Here is a 20639-nt window from a genome sequence, read left to right on the forward strand (position 1 = left end):
GTCTTCAATTGACTCTAGCTTTTTTAGCATAAAATAAGATTAAACAAAAGTAAAGTGCATCCTTACATTTCACAGGAAAATGCAGTTCCAACATTTTTTGCAAGAAAGTGTTGCCCAAATGAAATATATTAAATATTTAAAAGTACATTTATGATAAACAAGCTATGAAAATAAACTTTTCACGTGAGCTGCTAAATTGAGAAAATGGGCAGATCATGAAACGTGTACCAGTCATATTGCAAACACTGTCAGTCACAATTGTAACACCTTACTTACTATAGACAATATTTTGTGTAGTTTTTAATATGTGAATGTATTTGCTTATTATTTTCATTCATATACATGCATGTGAGTGATATGTGTTAATTAATTTGGAGTTTGCATTCATTGTTTTGTATTTTATTTTGTGGACATTCCAAAGTTTTGTGTATTGTTAATTACAGAGTTTTTGTTTTCTGTTCCCTATATCTATTCCTGGTTAGTGCATTTAATATGCATGCGTGACAGAGAGAAAAGGTGCTTAAGAGGAAGGAGACTTACGGTGGAAGGAGAGGAAAAGTTGTTCCTGTCGTTGTTGATCCATTTAGCGTAAAGAATTAACTTTATATTTATTCATTTCTATCAATATTATCGATTTGGGGACAATTTAACTTGATTTAAATGGTAGTAAATGAGATTGTTATATAATTTTTATGTCAATCGATCTTTTTGGCACACCCCTAACAAATTATAGTATTTTTTTTAACTACTAATGGCAAGTTCAGCCCACTATTGACTCTAAAGTACCTCTTCAAGCTCATCCAGAGGGTGGCTATTTTGAAGAAACGAGAATGTAGAACATGTTTTTCAGTTACTTCACATTTTTGTCAAGTACTGGCTTGCGTGTTCACTCATATGTTTAATGTCTTCGATGAAAATCTACACCAAAAGATAATGAAAACACAATGAATGCAAATTAATTGTGTGTCAAAATTTATGACCTGTTCGTATTTGGGGTGCATTTTTTAATGTGTTAAACTGAAATAAGAAAATACCTCTTTGTAAAAGAAGAGAACCTAAATTGACTACAATGGCTGCATTTTAATTTGCGTGCAACTCAAAACATTGCAATAAAATGTGCGACATTAACTAAGGGATTTTTACAGTATCTCTTTTTGCCTTCACAACTACGGAAACACTGTTTGCAAATTCCCAACATTGTTATCTGCAGCTGTCAAACTGTCACCGCACACTTGTCACATTTACCCGTGTCCCCGCAAATAAATACCTTTTTATCACAATTGTCTCACATGACCGTTTGCTTGATTTGTTTAAACTTTACAGACAAAATTAGCCATCGATGTTTGTATAATTGTATTTGGCATTCGATGAGAAATGAAAATTACTCAAGCTGGAAATTATTCAGAAAGAGTTGCTGCTGCGTGATATCTTTACAAGCCCCAGTGGTCTGACGTCTTTTGCTGCAACAGTAATGATGTGGAAAGATGGAGCTATCACGCTTGAAATGGAACTTAGCTAGTCTCACGGGTGGGCTGTTTGAAGCTTTACAGATATGGGCCGCACAGTATGAGCATACTGCCCACTAATGAATGTGTGTCGTTTTCCCTCTTGTCACCAAATTATTCTCAATGTTTAGCCTGGAATAGAGGCCTAGTTGTTAACATGAGACTGAGGCGGACTCTCAAACTGCTACTCAGGAGGAGCTACGCTTGTCAACAAATTCCACCAGGAGACATCTTCTCTGTGGGTATGACACATTTCAATCCAATTGTACTGAAGAGAATGAAACAAACGCATTGATTTGCCAATCTTATGTTACATTTAAAAGGTATAACGCACTGGAGATAAATAGAATACAGGAAAGTGTTAGTATTATTTGGTAAGCTGATTTACACAAATGATTACATGAAAAAATGTATATGTGTGCATACATCATGTGTCACATAGACCACAAGTAGAGCAAGGTTTTGCTGAGCTTTATATACAAGGTAATGCCTTTTTTCGGAATTTTAAAACATCTTGTATTTTCATTTACATATTGTATTTCCTGGCTAACACCCAATCCAAGTGAGATTGTCATTAAATGTGTTCACTGGGTACTTGAATGCCATCACCTCCTTGCCTAGCTGAAAGGTAATCTAGAATGCTTAGCTCAACTCGTGATGAATGCCTCCAATTCATACTTAAAAAGCAAAATAACACAACAATCTCAATACTTAATTCTAGGTGTGTGCCCCCCCAAAAATACATAACAATTGGAATTCTCATTTACTGCAATTTCAATCAATAGAAAACATCATTAAATAGATATTGATAGTAAAACGGTTTTAATAAGCTTCCTGTCAGCTTCTGTACTACACGCTGTGCCATGACTTTACCACGCAGCCCGTTCCGGAAAGAGGAGCCTGCATGGCAAAAGGCACAAAATTAAACAATGGAGGAAATTCAAGATGGCTTGCAGGTAGGACAATCTCCGACAAAACAGCGCAAAAGTATCAAATAAAATTCACGGAGCAACGGCAGGGAGACAGCAAACGGGAGGCGGCGGCTCTCGCGGATCGACAAACAAAGACATTAAACAATGACCTGACAGCTGACTGAAAGCAACTGGGAACTAAAATACACTCACACTAATTAGGACACGCAAAACAGCTGGACAGGAACAAAAGGCAGTGGAGGATTATTGGACGACACATGGGGGGCGGGTGCGCACAGACGACAGGTAGAACAGATCCTGCTAAGAAAGACAGACTCGTGGAAAACAAAACAGGAACATAGCACAAGAACTCAAAACAGAAATGAACAGGATAACCAATGTAAACACCAATAAAACCAACAAAGCTCCAACAGAACACGACATCGATATACTCCGAGATGAATAAACTATCACACAGTTAACCATATTCTCAATTTGGCTGTTTACTGGAAAAATGTATTTTCATATCTTGTTTGCCATAAATGTACTAAGAAATAATAATAATTTTCATTAGGCCAACATTTTTTCACACAATATTTTGGTATGTCAAAATCCTATGAAATGACAAATAAAAACCTAATAAATGGGAAAAAAACAAACAAAAAAAACACATCCCTTTGTTTTTGTGTCTTGCAAAGCAGAATCAAGTCGCATGATGGGTTTTTTTTTTCAATTCCATAGATTGAAGCAGAAATAATTTTTAATTAATTGGCTCAATTTGAATCGTTGCAAATCTAAAATTGAATCGTATCGGATACCTCAAAATCTGAATCGAATTACGAGACAGCCAAAGAGTCCCACCTCATACTTAATTCTAAACATTACTTTAGGCCTGTACAATGAATGTGTTGAGCAATATTGTGTACAGTATTCACTCAAGTTCATGCAACCATGACTCTTGTGAAACTGGTGACTTTGACATGACTCTCAAACAGAGACCTCCCAGCCATGCTCATCGATCTCAATGAGGAGAAAGTAATGCTCATAGCATACAGCATCATTGTGGCATTACAGAGCGGTTTCTGTTTTTAAATAAAGATTAAACAATTTCCCATTTTTAATAAAGGAGGTTACATTAATGTTTCAGCTCTGGTACAGTGGGTAATTGCTGCGTTTTACATTTAGAAGAGATTACATCAATGGGAGGGATCAAGTCGCAGATCTAATTGACCCCTGACACTTACAACAACATGTGCAGTGTTTTTAAATGGAGTCTGCATCATTGTTGCAGTCTGTATTGCCTCTGTGTAGTGTGGTGTCCAGAGTGAGTGATTTGTTCAAAAGAACAAATCTTTTGATGCACTTTATTCTTCCCTCAGTCACAACTTATCAGTAGACAGCGCCGGGCAGGGGAGGGACTTTGCTGAAGGTGCAGTCATTCCAGTCGCGTTCATGAACAGGTCAGTGGGTGAACGTGTCATTTCCCATTCAAGACAAATCAGTGAGTGAGACATGCGCAATTTCCTGTTCAGAACAGATCAATGAATAAACACACTGCTATTAGGTTATCTGAGTGAGTGAATGTACCAACATTACCAGTTCAGTAGTGGACGTGCGTGATTTCAGAAGGAAAGAATGTTACCACCCAGTGAACCACCACTCCTTTTTTTCATCGGGACAGGCGTTCATTGACATCCATTTATGGAAGCTAACAGCTGATGCAAACCACATTATAAGAAGTACATAAATGTCTGTTAAGATTTATTCTAATTTTTAAAAACTAATGAATGTATGGATGTACGCATATAATACATTATAGCTGTGATGAATTTCTTAATACCATTACAACTACTACTGATAAAATAAATGAAAAGCACTTATTTTAATAACACTAAGATGGTGAGCACTACTACTGGTGACGCCTGTGTCCAGTCCCCACCAAGGCAGACGTGTCTCCATCTGAGACCCCCACCACTGTAAGTTGGAGTCGGTGAATGAATCTTTTGGACAGCTGTTTTGAAAGAATTGATTGTAATGATTTAGTATACATCACTATACCTGTGACATGACTTTATCTTACCCTGAAGCTAAAATGCGCTTTGGTTCTCTTAAATCAAAAATGTCTACTTTATTATTTCTCTTTTACAGCATGTTTTAGTCTATTCAATTTGATATCAATGGAAAGTATGGTCATTTTCATTTTAAATGACAAGCCGTTTGACAAGATCATATCTAGTATTTGTGGAATGAGCAGCAGAGCTTTTTAAAAATGTGTCACCTCCACTGATTATTCCCAACAACTTTACTGAAAGTCAATATAATAATAAGGCAGCTTCTATATATATATATCAACACACTGTAAAATATTTATTATTGTCAGCACCCAGGCATAACAGAGGCCCAGAACAAATAAAGGGAAAACAATAAACTGTTTCTTATTTGGTGCATTTTGCACGGCTGTTATTGATGTGTTGTTATTATTGTGTTATTTTTATTGTTGTTGTTATTATTATTATTATTATTATTATTGTTATTATTATTATTATTATTGTTGTTGTTATTATTATTATTATTTTTGTGCATGTCATCTATTGATAAAATGCAATGTTATAAAAGACACATATTCCACGTTATACACATTTCCAAACATATGTTGCGCTCGGCGCGACCGAGAGGTCCTGTCAATTCAAGTCATTGACTTGAATAGGTACAAAAAGGATCCCTGGAGCATTAAACTAAGGTTGAATTCATTGTAAGCTACATGGGCATAACTCCTGACCACTTGCTTTTTACTGCAGCATTAGCTCACCTTGACTTGTCCCAAAGCACACAGACTGCATATCAAAGCCTACAGCCTGACTATGACACATCCTGGTAAAGGCGTGTTGGGAGGAAACAGCTCATGCAGCACTGACCTCATGGCTAATGTCATGCAGAGGTGAGGACACAAACTGCGCCAGCAGCAGGACGACAGAGACACGCTAATATCAGCTTTGCAACATTACCTTCTCCAGTGTATCACTGGCATATTGAAAGAAGATTAGTGGAAATATTCTGGCCATGCGTTTGCAATATATTTGAAGCTTTGCACCATTTGGGGCTGAATTGAAATGTATCAATATTGTTATGTAATGATGTGATGGGCGCCTCGGGGTAACTTCTCCGAGCTATGACGCAGGTTCATGCGGTGAGTGCGATTTCGTATTGATCTGTTCGCGGTCAGCGCTTTCAATTGCTTTCCATCCGCATTCGTGCTTTGTGAGGGACCTTTACAATCTCTGCGGGCACTTTCAGGAGTGAATAAACTCAAATGTGAAATGGCCGTCACGACAATGCCTATCACTGTCAGCAATAAAAATGCTTTATTGTCATAGAATCACGTAAAATGTTTTAAAGGTATTTTGGGAAAATGGTTTTTGCATTGGAGGGGCTTTTTTTTCTTTTTTTTCTTTTTTTTTCTTTTTTTTGGTGCTATTTTTCGTATTGCGCTTGTGTGGGTTCTCGGTGGGTGACAGCTTCCTCCCACAGACCAAAAGCGTGAAGGTAAGGTTAATTGGAGACTCTAAATAGCTTGTCGGCGAGTGTGTGTGTGTGTGAATGGTTGCCTGTGTCAGCCCTGTTAATGGCTGCTGACCTCTCACCCTTTATCAGTTAGGATAGACTGCTGGGTAACCAGTAGAGCTAATTTCAGGAATGCTTAGCTTTTTAGCCTCAAATTGGTTCACGATTAGACCAAATTTGTGCATGATTAGTGTTTTTTTTTCAGTATTGATAAGGCAGTGAACTTGTATACACAGAAGATATAAACAAACAAAAACAGAAGATATACACAAAACATCAGCTGAATGAATTTGCACTATGATTTGAAATCCAAGAAATTTGATTAATTCTTCGAAAATGTGATTTATTCACAAATAATGTTATGTTCCGAGTTGGGCGGGGGGCTGAAATTTAAATATCTCGTGCCATAAATGGACTTACAAGACATTTGGTGGGTAGTATAGATCATTGAAGTCTTGTGGTTATGGCACACTCTCGCAGTCAGAAGTGAATAAAGGGGACACAAGAAAAAAATATCCACTGCAGTAATATGATCTATGTGGTCCCACTAGTTTCCACATGTGCAACAGGATTTAAACAGTAAAATGCTACTGTTTTTACCCATCTTAGGAGGTGACAATTTTACCACTTGCTGTTAACAGTTCCAACATGTCTGCCCCATAAGATGGATAAAGATGGGTGCTATTTCTTGCATAATTCAGTATCCACAAATGCAATATTAATCAAAATGTTGTGTTTTGTGAGGGTGCAGAGAAGATATTATACGACAAAAAAAAATGACTTGACTTCCCCTTGAAATAACAAGGTTCAGTAAAACCACAGATATTGAATAAAACACATATCCATCAACCTTCAAAAGCACACCACTGAGTCAGCTTTCTTCAATTCACTTTGACACTACTAAGTCACACTGCTTCCACTGATGTTAACCTCACAAGACTTTCCATCACCCTCAGGAGCTAGCGGAGTGAAACAAATGCTTGTGAGTAAGATCTCGGAGCCGTTTGATGCCGCTTCCAGCTGCGTCATGGAGCCTTTTATCAGGCCTAAAGCAGACATAATAAAGCGGGTCGTTGAGTGTGACCATTTCCAATTCCTCAAATGGACTTCAACAACATGCACCTATTGCAGCACATTCTTTTTTTAGGTAATGGCATCTGTAAGGCTAAGCAAATGGCTTTAAATGCGTTTCAATGGCCGGGCTGCTAATCAGGAGTTGCTGTGGCAATGGAGCGGAAATATCTGGATTGAAGATCACATATAACATGATCAAGTCCTATTTAAGAAAAAAAAGTTATGCTTGTTTGTAATGCATGAGGCAATGTGTATCCTTGGATTAGTATTTCGGGATATTCAGGGTAATACATTTGAATTTCAGAGATCTCTGGCATGCGCTCATTTAAAAAAAAAAGAATCCATTGAGCTGGATTATATAATGCAAGAAAAATGTATTTTTAGTTGAAATATTCTGCAAATCAGCAAACACATTGATACAGTGAGGTGGTAACTGCACTCCGCTTTTGAGTTGTTCTCCACAGGTTAAAGACAGCTTTTGGACAAGTCAAGAAAATAACACACAGTAGGGTTGGTTAAAAATATTGATTTATCAACGCATGCCAATACTTCCCCTTGGAAATCAATATCGACTCAGCAACTTCCCCCCACAGTTCAATATAGATTCAGCAAATCCTGGGAATCAACTGCATGAATTCCCCAATCCAGAGGGGGATGCTTTGCATCATGTTGTATGGACAGAAGCTGTGTCTCGGAAGGTATAGACGCTCAAACCACGGACGCAGAATCAACAAGGAAACATGTCAGAGTTGGCCATCCTGAAGCTGTATCCAGAGTTGGAAACTGCTAAAGTCATAATCAGCAAAGCTGAGTGCCTTTGACATGTGCCAGTCGGACATTCCATTAAGAGTAAAGAAATATTAAGTTTACGTGGACGTTATTATTATTAAAAGCTGTCATTTACTTTTTTATGCCTTTGGCACAACAAAGTTAGTTTAGATGTTTATTTTTAGATGTTTTTTTTTCTAAAAAGAAATGAGACATGATATAGCATATTTGGCAGAGTTACATATTTTAAAACGGTCAAAATCGACTGCTGGTGTATTTTTACCTATTGTATCAATGTCTGAGTATTTAATTGGACATCAGATCGAAAGGAATCACAACTTGAGGAATCTCAAAACCCAGTAGCAAAGCTGAAGAAACTCACGAATGGCCTCAAGGTTAACTTGTACCTATATTATATTGAAGAAACTACAAAGAAGGGATATTTACCGTTCCAACTGAACCCCTATTTCCCCAAATATTATCACTTTGAATTCACTGCACGGCACAATGTGTTCAATATCACGTTGCAGGAGTGTGTTACTAAAACCATTTTAAAAGCGCACAGTAGCTTTCTGAACAATGTGTACATGTAATAAGGAACTAGGAGCTGCGAACAGAGTATGAGGGAAAACAAAGGCGAAACAAGTCAACGGCTGCGCTACACTTGAAGGTTAAAGTTGTTGAAATAAATCTTTGTGGCACAAGCCGTTTACTCATTAGATAGGAATCTGTGTCTAGACTGAAGACCCTGTCCGCCAGCGGCCCTGATTACCATTTATTGAATATGTTGTTTACTTACGCCCTATGTATTCGTTGGAAGAAAATGATGGCGTTTACATGTGATGCGTTTTTCCAAAATCAGGCCTAGGTTGCCCAAAATGAAAATTGAGCATTGAAGTAGCTCAGAAAAAGTAGAATGTTCACCATTTGGACCTAGCAAAAAAATGCTCAGTTTCCAACTAAAGGGTTTATTTTTCGGGAGAGTATGAAGTCAGCCTCTAGTGTGAATGCGTTCAAGCCCAGGTTAAAACAATAAAAAGCAAAACAAAAAAACTGTGCTTGTTCCCCTTGCCTATGACATCTCTCTTGAAGCATTTTTTTTAAATAAATGAAAAAAAAAATCTGTATTATCGCACTGAAAATATTTCAAGTAATATCAGGAAAGCTTTCTTATCGTTCCTTGCCTTGTTTATTGTTTCAAATGTATTTAAATATTTTTTCAGCAATATTATTCCGACATGTTTAAATGTTTAAATATATTTTTTTAAAATTTGGTTTACATAAAAATGTTCAGCTTAAAGAATTGTTTGTACAGTATGATGCAATTAAGCCAATTTAATGATTTAAAAAATAACTGACAAAAATAACAGGTTTGTTTCACATTAATGGATAAAATGACTTTCAGTACCAAAAGAACATTTTCAATTGAAGAATGTAATAGTTTTTTTGTTGTTGTTTTTTTAACTAAATGTAAATCATTGGATCCCCTCCACATTGCAGTGATCTTTTTAAAAGTGAAGCTCATTAAGTTTTACCTGCGCTCATCATCGGCACAAGAGCACTTAAGTGTCTTGGCACTCAGAAGCAGCGATCATGACATTTCACAGCAATTGTCATAAAACGACCTAATTGATCACTTTGCATCCAGAAAATTCAGACCTTTTTCTCTGTAAAAGGCACACCAACATTAGATTTATCTATTCATTTTTGTTTCAATTTATTTTGGATTTACTGTGTGTTTATTTACTTTATTCATTAAAACTCATATTGACTTTAGTTTATTAGTGATATTTACTGTTTACGTTTGATAAAGGTTGCCAAAGGCATGCGGTCGTATAGTCATTTCAGGGATGGAGGGGTGGGGTGGAGGGTGTACAAGTAGAATTTCGCTTAGCCGTTTATGGGAATGATAAGGGTAGATTGACGGCCTTTGATGTTCAAAACATTATTACTTAGTTGAAAAATAAATAAATAAAAGTATGCATAAGAAACTCCAGGCTTCTTTGAACATTTTTAAATGTTCTACTTCTGTGGGATGACAGATGTTAAGCAAAAGTCTATTTGGAACATATTCAAAATTCATTAAATGCTTATCACCACATTTATGAGAGGAATAGGAAGCGTGTCTTCATTGTCACAGTTACTGCTACTCTTAAACAGAAAACAATGACATTGTAGAGAAACTTATTTGCCAACTCACAACTGGTCATTGGGAATCATCAATGTGATAATAAAATAAAAATAATAAGAACAACCTGGGAGCGACCTCTCCTTTATCGTGGCGGATAGCATAACAATCAAGGTCCAGCAGTATATTGTTATCTATCTAAATAGTACATTAAGGCATCTCACACGGGCTTGGCCTTGACTACTGTCTTTGGAGACAACATGTTTTGCCTCAACACATAAATAATGCAACACCGGTGGTTTAGAACCGCTGGTGATTTATGAACAGCCCCCATAATTCAAAAGCAGTGCTGCAGATGTGGTCATTATACGCCTCAAGAGGACAACCACTATTCCACATTCGCTGTAACTACTGCTGCTTTCAGGTGATTACAACGCCAGGAGACTATAAGTGAGTTTCAGCCTTTTCTTCAATAATTATCTGCTAAATTACGATTGCTGTTGTTGTGGTTGTCAAACAGCGTTTCTGAGTTTGACTGAACAGGTTGAGCCATGCTAGAAATGTACAAGTAACTTAATAATTCATTAGAATATCATCAGAGTAAAAATAGTCGCTGGTGGTCTAGTTGGTCTATCATGAAACCTTACCAGCACTCCCACACACAGCTCATTTGTATTTCATTGCTCATTATCGTACTGAAAAAGTAGAAGAATAAACAAACAAAAAATACATTATGCGTATTATCTGGGATTCAAAGATGCTACCATACTGCTTTTATTATTTCTAAAATTATTTATGTTTGTCTAGATTGCGGTGCTTTTTGATGTGATGTGTCTGTGGCTCCATGAATTCGACTTCCCGCTATCACATAAATATGTTTTGGCATTGGACCTCCTGGCATTATTCACCAGTGACATAAGTGACTTGGAAACGTCAAGGTAGACGTATTACATGGATTGGCGTTCCCCCAGCATCCAGTAATCTCACCCAGTCAATTGGATAGCCAAGATGGCGCATAATAGACAGAACAAATGACACAATTCCTGTCAGGTGTGACAGTGACAATGCCTCGTGCAGGCTTGCTGAAATTTTGCATCAGCGGCACATTTTGGCCTCCAGTGTCTCAATTACAAATTACACTTCATCTTATGAGTACACTTCATTTACTCAAGGTGAATCAAGCAGTCCATATTATTCCAAATTAGCAAGTAGTAGTGATGCGAACATTTATTTTTCTATCGCATCACAGTTAAACTACCCAAAATAACATGAACTACACACTAAAATTATCCAGCTGTGTTAATTGACAAGCATGTTGTAAAATATGTACAATGTTTTTCTGTAATGTCCAGCGTGTCATTTTTTTTAACAATTATTACAATTTAATAAATATGGAAGGGATGTGTGTAAAAATAAATAAAAATTGAGCACACTTTCATCATTCCTAAGTCACAGTAAAAAAACAAAATATTCTTACCAGCTACTTTGACTGAGATACAAAATTCATGGAAAATGTTATTACCTTGTCTTGGTAGATGAAGAACAGCATGATGGACAGGATCTCGAGGAAGAAGATGAGCAGAAGAAGGACGAAAAACTGTGGACATGCGAAAAGAAGAGTGAGGACCTGGCTGTCATTGCGGAGGAGAAAACACTTCACGAGTAAGCATTGCAGGCAGATGTTTGAAGTGTGAACAAAGATTAAATTTATGAGGAAGAAAAGCAGCAGCGCGATGGAGTCCTGAAGCGCACAAAACGAGAAGGCTAACTGGTGTCAAGTAGTCAGCAAAGAAAGAGCGATTGAAGAATAAACAAATAGTCCGGCCTTGAAAATCAAATGTTTTACTCTTTTTCTTTCCTCCTTTGAGTATGTTAAAAGAGTTCCAAATCTATTCTCCACCAGTCCCTGCCTATAGCGTTCATTCAATCAACAGCAAAGATGAGTTGCTTGATGGGTGATACATCTTCTTGCTGCGAGTGCATGTGACTTCCTGAAACATCTCTGAGCTCATCCATCAACCACTTACTCAAAATGGGCTTCTGAGCGACGCCGGGAGGGGTTAAACATTTCCGAAACGATAAAAAGTTCTAGACGGTCACAGAAAGATGAGATTATCAGATTATAGATGTGAAGGATGGGTTGCTCTTTCTCATGAGGTATCTGTCGGAGCAGAGCGCTTTATTTATTTAAGTCTACTGCCAGCAGACAGATAAGGTTACAGATAATATTTTATCATAATGTAAAAGTTTGGCCCACAATGTACCAAAGGCATTTGTGGCTGAAAATATGCAAAACAATGAGATCACAAGACTAGCGAGTCCTCACAGAACAAAATAGACTTTCCGTTGTTCAAAAGCTTGGTCTCAGCCAATGGGTCATTGGTCCTTCGACAGGATAATAACCCAAAACGCACACCCCAAAACACCACGGAATGGCTCTGGACAAAACATTGGACTGGTCTGAAGTGGTTTTTTCGATGATAATGATCCGAATCCCATTAAGAAAGCAGTGACGGGCACCGAAACACGCAGTTTGGAAAAGGCGCATTTCAAATATGAGCTGGACGGAGCAGTCTGCTCCTAAGAAGAGTGACTGACTAGATGGATGGATGGATAGATAGATAGATAGATAGATAGATAGATAGATAGATAGATAGATAGATAGATAGATAGATAGATAGATAGATAGATAGATAGATAGATAGATAGGTAGGTAGGTAGGTAGGTAGGTAGGTAGGTAGGTAGGTAGGTAGGTAGGTAGGTAGGTAGGTAGGTAGGTAGGTAGGTAGGTAGGTAGATAGATAGATAGATAGATAGATAGATAGATAGATAGATAGATAGATAGATAGATAGATAGATAGATAGATAGATAGATAGATAGATAGATAGATAGATAGATAGATGGATATAGGCAAGTGGTCATGAGTGTGATGAGAATCTCCTCCATGTACACTCGACACAAACATCAGGTCAAACATTGTCATAAGCGTAAAAATAAAACCCCCTGAGTCAAGACACTGAACTGCCATTTACATCTGATGCTATGTTATCATTATGTGAATTTGTTTACCTGGCAAAGTACTCCATCTCTGCGTGCGAATGCATACAAATCTTCCCGTTCATTCTTTTTCCCTCAACGCTCGTTTAAGACCACAAGATGACACGCTTTGTTTGAAGGAAATGTCTAAAGATTGTACTTTGTTCCTCATCCATTCTGTTATTGTTATTACACTGAAAAGATCAATTTCAACTCACTATTATGGATACTGTATTGTTTTTAGCAATGCTAATAATAGAGGAACAGCATAGAGATATGATTTTAGAACAATGGAAAGCATTCTGTAGTATATAAAGTGGTGGAGCTTGGTGGAAAAAGGGTTGTCGTGTGCAAATGCCAAAGATGTCAGTGGCAACAAAACTGACGGATGAGAAACTGACCGGGCGCCACACTGATTGCGGCCCCCGTTGAGCACAATGCAAGGTCCTTATGAATAAAATATGTGATTTTTGCAAGGCTTTATTTACCTAAATTGATGTACTTGGCAAGGGAAAAAAAACATTTCTAGATTTATGGCCAGGTGTTTACTTAAGAATGAGTTTTGTTCCCTTGTGACTTGGGAAAAATACGTCTTTGGCATAAATGGAATCTTGCAAAATATTTGCTGAGATGAAATTTGATCGATCCCTGCGGAGAACATTTCTTTTTTTGATAAACAGTAAATTATGAGAGCTCACACTAATGTTTTACTTTTCTGTCTGAACAGGGAACATAAACTCTTACTCCTTCACATCTTTTGATGGTTGCAGATAGATCCAATTGCAACAATTACACAGAAAGAAATCATTTCACCATGTCTGTCTCTATGTACCCTTAAGAAAAACAAACATCTCCTTCCCCTGTGGCTCCCTGAATATTTCACCCATTAATTTGGTCTTTATAAGAAACGTAACTCATCTTCTTTAGAACACAGGCCCTTGCCACAGTAAGTGGGATCATTTAATAGCAGACTAAATGCGTCCTGCTGTTATTGCTGTATATATCACAAGATAGCTCCTGAATTACTGGTTGCACCTCAAGGAATTGTAAACTGCCGGTTACTCTTATCAAACTGGATTGTAGAGCTGAAATGAACTTAAAATGACCAAAATCCATTTTAGATCACGGTAGATAGGGCAATAATAATAAAGTGAAAAACAGTGTGCTAATCTAGCCGACTGCGTGGGGATTTCATTGAATAGTTATTTCCATTTAGGAATAGCAATGAATATCAAAAGAAAAATGCAACTTTCTACTCAGTAATGTGTAGGATAAAACTAATTACAGTAAAAGCTTGTTGACCAACCAATTTGAACTGATTAACACAAGGTAAAGATCAGTAACCCAATCAATACAAACAATTAGAAAAAAGGGTAGCTCATGAAATAGAGATGTGGTGCAAATGTAGTTCATTTTTGTTGTCAGTCACAACAAAAGCCACCCAGAATGCAACTGTCAGTCTTGTCTTTACTCTCATGTCTTTAGAGGGTGACATTATGAAACTAGTAAGTAGCCTGCTAACCATCGTTATTTTCTCCTCCTGCGTTTTTAACAATGGCAAAATAATTTTCCCCACTTCACAATCAAAAATGATAGGACCCTGTCATCATCATCTGTCGATTCTTTTTGCGGAGTAAATCTTGTTGGTGATGTTGGGCTTCAACATATTATGTCTCGTTTTATTGTCTCGTACACAAATAGTTGTGTTTTCAGAGTGCCTGCCCACAGGGTAAATGTGAAAGTAAGCAACCAAGTAAATCTTCAATTATCTTGCCCATTTCTGAGAAACTGTTTCTACGAGCAGGCCATTCTTGACTTCTACCTCAATGCAACACTCAGGCAAACTAATGTAATAACCACGCTGACTTTATCTGCCATTGACTTGGCGGTTTGGCTGACTGGAAAATCATGTCTTAGACAAAAGAGCCATAGCAGGAACTGATTAGCATGAGCAAACCTAATACAATGATTAACTTCCAAAATTGACATTATATTAAGGTCTAGCTAAATTATGGATGTGGAAATGGGCAGTGTTTATGTTTGACGACATGAGGCCCACCATTACATGAATTGACAAATGCATTTCTGTGGCTTGCTGACGCAACGGTGCAAGTGATTAAAAATAATGACTAAAAATGCATATGCCCCTTCCTTGTTATTTATTGCCTCATTTTTGACAAACTGGAAACCGTGGAGAAAAACACAAGAAACACAGTGCTTTGCTTTCTATCATTTTACACTGACTAATTGCTCAACCTTGAAGTCTGCCCTTTATTGTCTATTTGACACTCTAATGGGTTTTTGATTTGTGTTGGCATTCCTAAAAATGGCTACAATAAAATGCACACACTATATATGCCTCAGAGGTACAGTGGACAAGTTTTCCTGTGTCCGGATTATGTAGGCTCCACAGAACTACGATCCAGAAGAACCCTGCAGTTTGCAAGTGTTGTTTCTATGTTTACAGTTGTTTTAATGTAGGGCCAAACTATCAAATCAGTGCCTCAAAGGAACAAAAGCAGCAGTGTTGCCGTAAACCGGGTTGATGTGGAGACTATGTCATTCCGATTGAACTCGGTCTACCTGCAGATCTCTGGTCTACTGTTTACATGTCACGTAATCTAGTCCGATCTGCCTCCTTGTTTCCACAGCAATCCAATACAGTCTGCTTTCCTGTAGATTAATGTGTGACCACATGACCATACCTCCACACCATTTTTAAGTTTCTTTCATATTGACAGTTTGAACTTAGTGCTGTGAAATCATTCTATCATTATACAGATATGAAATTGAATGCCTGGTGGATTACAATACCCCACAGGGAAATAAATACACCAACCACAGCCAGCATTATATCTGGGGTGAAACAACATCAAACATGAAAGCCGCATCAAAAATTCTGCCTTTGCAAAAATAACACCCCTAAGTTTTGAGTGACACTGTCACAAAGGCACTCATTTAACAATGTGTGTCTCATTGTGATTATAGTTTGCAGTAGTGACAAAAACCATTTCATCATGAAAATTGTGTCAAAATGACACACGGCACAATGCGCACACGAACCTTATAATACTTACAAATGTTTAATACATACAGTACTTCTGACGATTCAAACTGATGATCACTATCTTCACATGGAATTGGCTTTGTTTTGCTTGACTTCTATGAGTTCAGTTCCTACTCACTGAAGTCAGGTCATGTGAATAATGTTTCTTTTTCTTTCTCTGGTGACCAGTCCAATGTGGAATCTGCCTTTTCCTCATGACAATAAAGGGCTTCTAGTCTATTCTATATGCAGCTTATAAAGAATGGAGAAATCGATAAATATGGCCGTGTATGTGGAGATTGGGTGACAAAGTCTGTGTATCTGGCCCCATGCAAAACATTATTTAAATAGAACAACATGTTGAAAACATTTCCTGTGACTTTTGTATGACTCAAGGAAAGTATGATTCATTTCAGTCATGTTTTTGCGACAAGGTCACAGCTCAAAAGAATCGTCAATGGAATTCCATTAAATTGGGTGTGTTGGTTTTGTGTGACCCAAAGGACAAATCTGATTAACTTTTTGACAAAAAATGTCACTACAATGTTCCCCCTAAACTGTGCGCGTGTGCAATTGTGCTCTGCTCTGACCCTCCGAGTCCACAGCAATTGCATGCAGTATATAAAAAGAAAAATTCTAATATGACCTGTACTGGCAGTTTGCATTTTTACATTCACATCTTACAAAGGAATGAAAATGTTTTATTTGCCATGTGTTGGGCAAAGGAAGAAAAAAGAGAAAGGTGACAGTGTGGGAGTTTCAGACTGAAATGTGGACCGTGTCATCTAATCAGTGTCACACAAATCATGTGCTTTGCTGAAGACGCCCACTAACGAACATTTCATCACCTAGTCGTGGGTCTTTATATACACCGACAGCTTTAAATAGTCCTCCATGTTTATATATCCTATTCATTTATGGCAGCACGGTGGATGACCGGTTGGCACGTCACAGGTCGCAGGTCGTGGGCTCAATTCTTGCTCTGTTGTTCTATCTGTGCCCGCGTGGGTTTTCTCCAGCTTCCTACTGTCTTCCCTATAACAGGGGTTCTCACACCTTTTGGAGTCAGGGACCCCTTTCACGAAAACAAACTTTCAAGGACCCCCATAGCCAAAGTTAGCGGAAACAAAACAAACAAACAAACAAACAAACAAAAATACTTGAAGCCGAACATAAGTGCACTTTGATTCACCAACAGATTCACTTTGACAACAACTAAATTTGTTACTTTTCAGCCATACTAAAATTTACACACACAAATATATATATTTTTTAATATTAATAACCCAAATGATTTCACGGAGCCCCTGGAGTCAGGCCATGGACCCCTGGCCCACATTGAGAACCACTGCCCTAAAACATGCATGGTAGGTACTGTATATTGGAATCTCCAAATTTCCCTTAGGTGTGCTTTAAGTGTAAATGGACGCCCAGGGTGTTCCCCGCCTGCTACCCAAAGACGACTGGGATAGGCACCAGTAATTTTCCCCCTTGTGAGGACGAGGTTAAAAAATGTGGACCATTATGCCTGCAAAGTGCTTGGTCTTTGTTAATTATTTTTGGCTCGTATAGTAACATGTTTGTTGCTCAAACTAATTTAACCAATCTAGGTTTAAGCTGGGTCAGGGGTGTCAAACTCAGCGGGCCGGACTGGTAAAATAATGGTATATAACTAAAAAATAATGATTTCTGAATGTATATAGATTTATAGTCTGGAAAACAGGTCATGAAAAACCCTGATGGAAAATATTGCTCTGGAAATGAAAGAAAAGAATATTATGGGTGTGTGAGGACATTTTTTTTAAATCAACGACAAAAATATGCACATACAATTACAACCATCTCTGATACAAATTTGCTGTTTAGTGTTACATAAACTAGAACAGAAACATTGTATGAGTGATTCATTAAAACATTCATTAAAAGGGGAAAAACCTTGTACACAATTTAAAAATGATACATCAACAATGAACCTATTCCAGTGTTTTGTTTTGATTTATATTGTATAAATGCTAAAAATAAGTGTGACTGAAACATTTCATATTCATCAAAGATTTGCGACTGGACACAATCACTACATGAGACGTTTCTTACATCATTGACCATTTCCTGTTAAATCGACACAGTGACCTTAAGCAGATGAAGTTTCACTATAAAAAAGCTGCTTCGGTAAAGTGTGGCGCAACAATGTTCATGTTGAAAGCTTTAGTAAATTTAGTACCACCAAAGCCAACAAGCATTTGTCGCATTGACACCTGGTGTCCCTCATTAACTATCTGTGCTAATTACCCTACCATGGGAAAGGAGAAGGGGAAAAAGAGCCTTACCCTAGAAGTGCTCTGCCACTCATTAAAGCCAACTCATAACTTTCTTACTCTCATTATATTGACAGCACAGGAATTGGTCTGGCCACCAGTGGAGCAAATGTCATGGATCATGCTCAAACTTAATCCCACACAGTTTATAATTGCTCATTCCTGCTGTGTAGTCTCCTTCTTCTTCTTCTTTTTTTTTTTTTTAAGGATCAATCTTCCGCCTGTTCACACCTCCTAGGCCTCACAGAAGAACAACACATTGAAATAGAGTTTAATTTGGTTCTCCTTTGCACAAGATGTTTTCCTTTTTTCCCCGCACAATTACAGAGAGGTGACTACTATTGTTTGCACAAGCAAGCGTATGACAAGAAATAGGGAAACTCAAGGTGACACATTCTATTAAGGTGCCAGAACAACCGAAAACATGATCATAACATAACAGTGAAGTAAGAGCCATTCAGACCACAGGAACCAATTCTTGATCTAGTGTGCTATTCACTGCGGGATTCTTACTTCCTACGATTAGCTGAAGACCACAATAAATTACATACAACACAAAAGAGCACGGAGAGGTCACGACTTGACGGCACAGAAAGGTATTGCCACTGCCTGCAGCAACTGAGATGTAGCCTAACTCATTATTGTATGAATAAGAAAGAAAACATCCAATGATGGTAAAGCATTTTTACAATGACAGGCATACCTCGGAAGGCATCGAAACAAAATATACCGAAGGTTCAAGATACAGCTGCCTACGTACATGCATCTCAGTGAGAAACATCTTTCTTGCAAGGCCAATCATGTAAACACTGTCTTCTGACAGAACGGACAGATTGTTTAAAAGAGGAGTGTGGGAGCTTTGTTCTACCAGAAACCACTTATGTCTCAAAGTGCTGTCCTTTCATCCCTTTCAAAGAGAGTCAATAATTTAGCATCTGGCAAATAACAAACACACATCCAATATTGGCCTTCAGGTGGCTCCATGGCCATTCTTAAAAGTGAATGTTTCGTTAATGAGGGCAATTTAACCCAAACAATGTTGTTGCCTTGCAGAAGTCTCTCTCTCGCTCTCTCAGTGGGTCTTAATGACGGATCAGATGTTTTGCATCCACAAAGAGTGAGACTCTTCTTGATTGGGTTGAAGCTTTCCACACATATATGCAGTGCTGGGCGAGTTACTTCAAAACTGTGATGTGTATTTTTTTTTTTTTTTTTTTTTTTTTTGGGGGGGGTCGTAAAGACTTCACAGTAACGAGCTCATTGTGCATATCTGAAGTCTTAAACTCACCTTTCATCAGTTGTGTAATGTGTGCACATCAAAACTGTTTGCCGATGAACTGAGTTGGTAGAATTAAATGAATTTGCAGGTTTTACTGAAATGGAGGGGAGCCACTGACTTCAATTGAAATGGTACATTCAGACTTCTGATGTAAATTTAAATCCTTGAGCAGCCTTTAAATCTGTCCTGTGTGGGTCTGTTCTTGTACTTACTCTAAACTGTGTCATTCTGTGTTTGTGATGCAATTCAAATTAGTATGCCATAATACGCATTGGAACCACCTGTCAATATGATGGACGAGTAACCGGATTTAGACGTACTGGTACGTTTTTTTCCATCTAGGAATTGTGCAAATGCAACTTGAGGTGATAGTTGGGGATGAATGCCACAACGATTGGCCGCAGGATTTCATAACGATTTCATTGGGCTTTCAAAATGTCATCACTAAAATGTCCAATGCACACCTGCCCATACTATCACCTCACCACCACCCACGTGATGACATGTCCGCCATCTGCTGTTCGCCCTAGACAGTGACAACCCAGATTCGTAGAAGAGAACATTTCTACCAAGTGTCAGACCATATCAAATGTAAGCCAATTGCTCATACAGGTCGGTTACCACAAAATGGATTTATGTGTCAAAGAAGGACAAGGATGCAGATGAGACAATTTGGGCAGAATTTTGTTGGTTCAGCCCTTATCCAAAGGATTTGTCAAGTTTATTAAGATGTAATCTGAAATAGTTTCACATGTTTGGTTAAAGTGTTTTATTTAAAGTGAGTTATTTTATTCATTGGCACTGCATTAATATATATATATATATATATATATATATATATATATATATATATATATATATATATATATATATATATATATATATATATATATATATATATATATATATATATATAATTTTTTTTTTTTTCCTTCAGCCGTCAATGGCTGTAAGCATACATTTAATGTAGAAGCACTCCTGCTGGAAGCTACAGATGACAGTAAGCTCCAAGTCC

At 37.6% G+C, this 20639-nt stretch overlaps 1 protein-coding gene across 4 annotated transcripts in view; it reads right to left on the reverse strand.

Moving 5' to 3' along the window:
• tspan4a (tetraspanin 4a) overlaps nucleotides 1–20639 on the reverse strand; it is a 113256-nt gene that overhangs the window by 18761 nt on the left and 73856 nt on the right. For all 4 annotated transcript variants that reach the window (XM_088413806.1, XM_088413804.1, XM_088413805.1 and 1 more), the window contains one exon: nucleotides 11470–11544. In XM_088413806.1, coding sequence (XP_088269932.1) covers nucleotides 11470–11544 — 75 coding nt within the window. The remainder of the gene's footprint in view (nucleotides 1–11469; nucleotides 11545–20639) is intronic.

This window comes from Hippichthys cyanospilos, chromosome 4 (assembly GCF_059441005.1).
Source record: "Hippichthys cyanospilos isolate Australia breed blue-spotted pipefish chromosome 4, RoL_Hcya_1.0, whole genome shotgun sequence".
Lineage (NCBI taxonomy): Eukaryota > Metazoa > Chordata > Actinopteri > Syngnathiformes > Syngnathidae > Hippichthys > Hippichthys cyanospilos.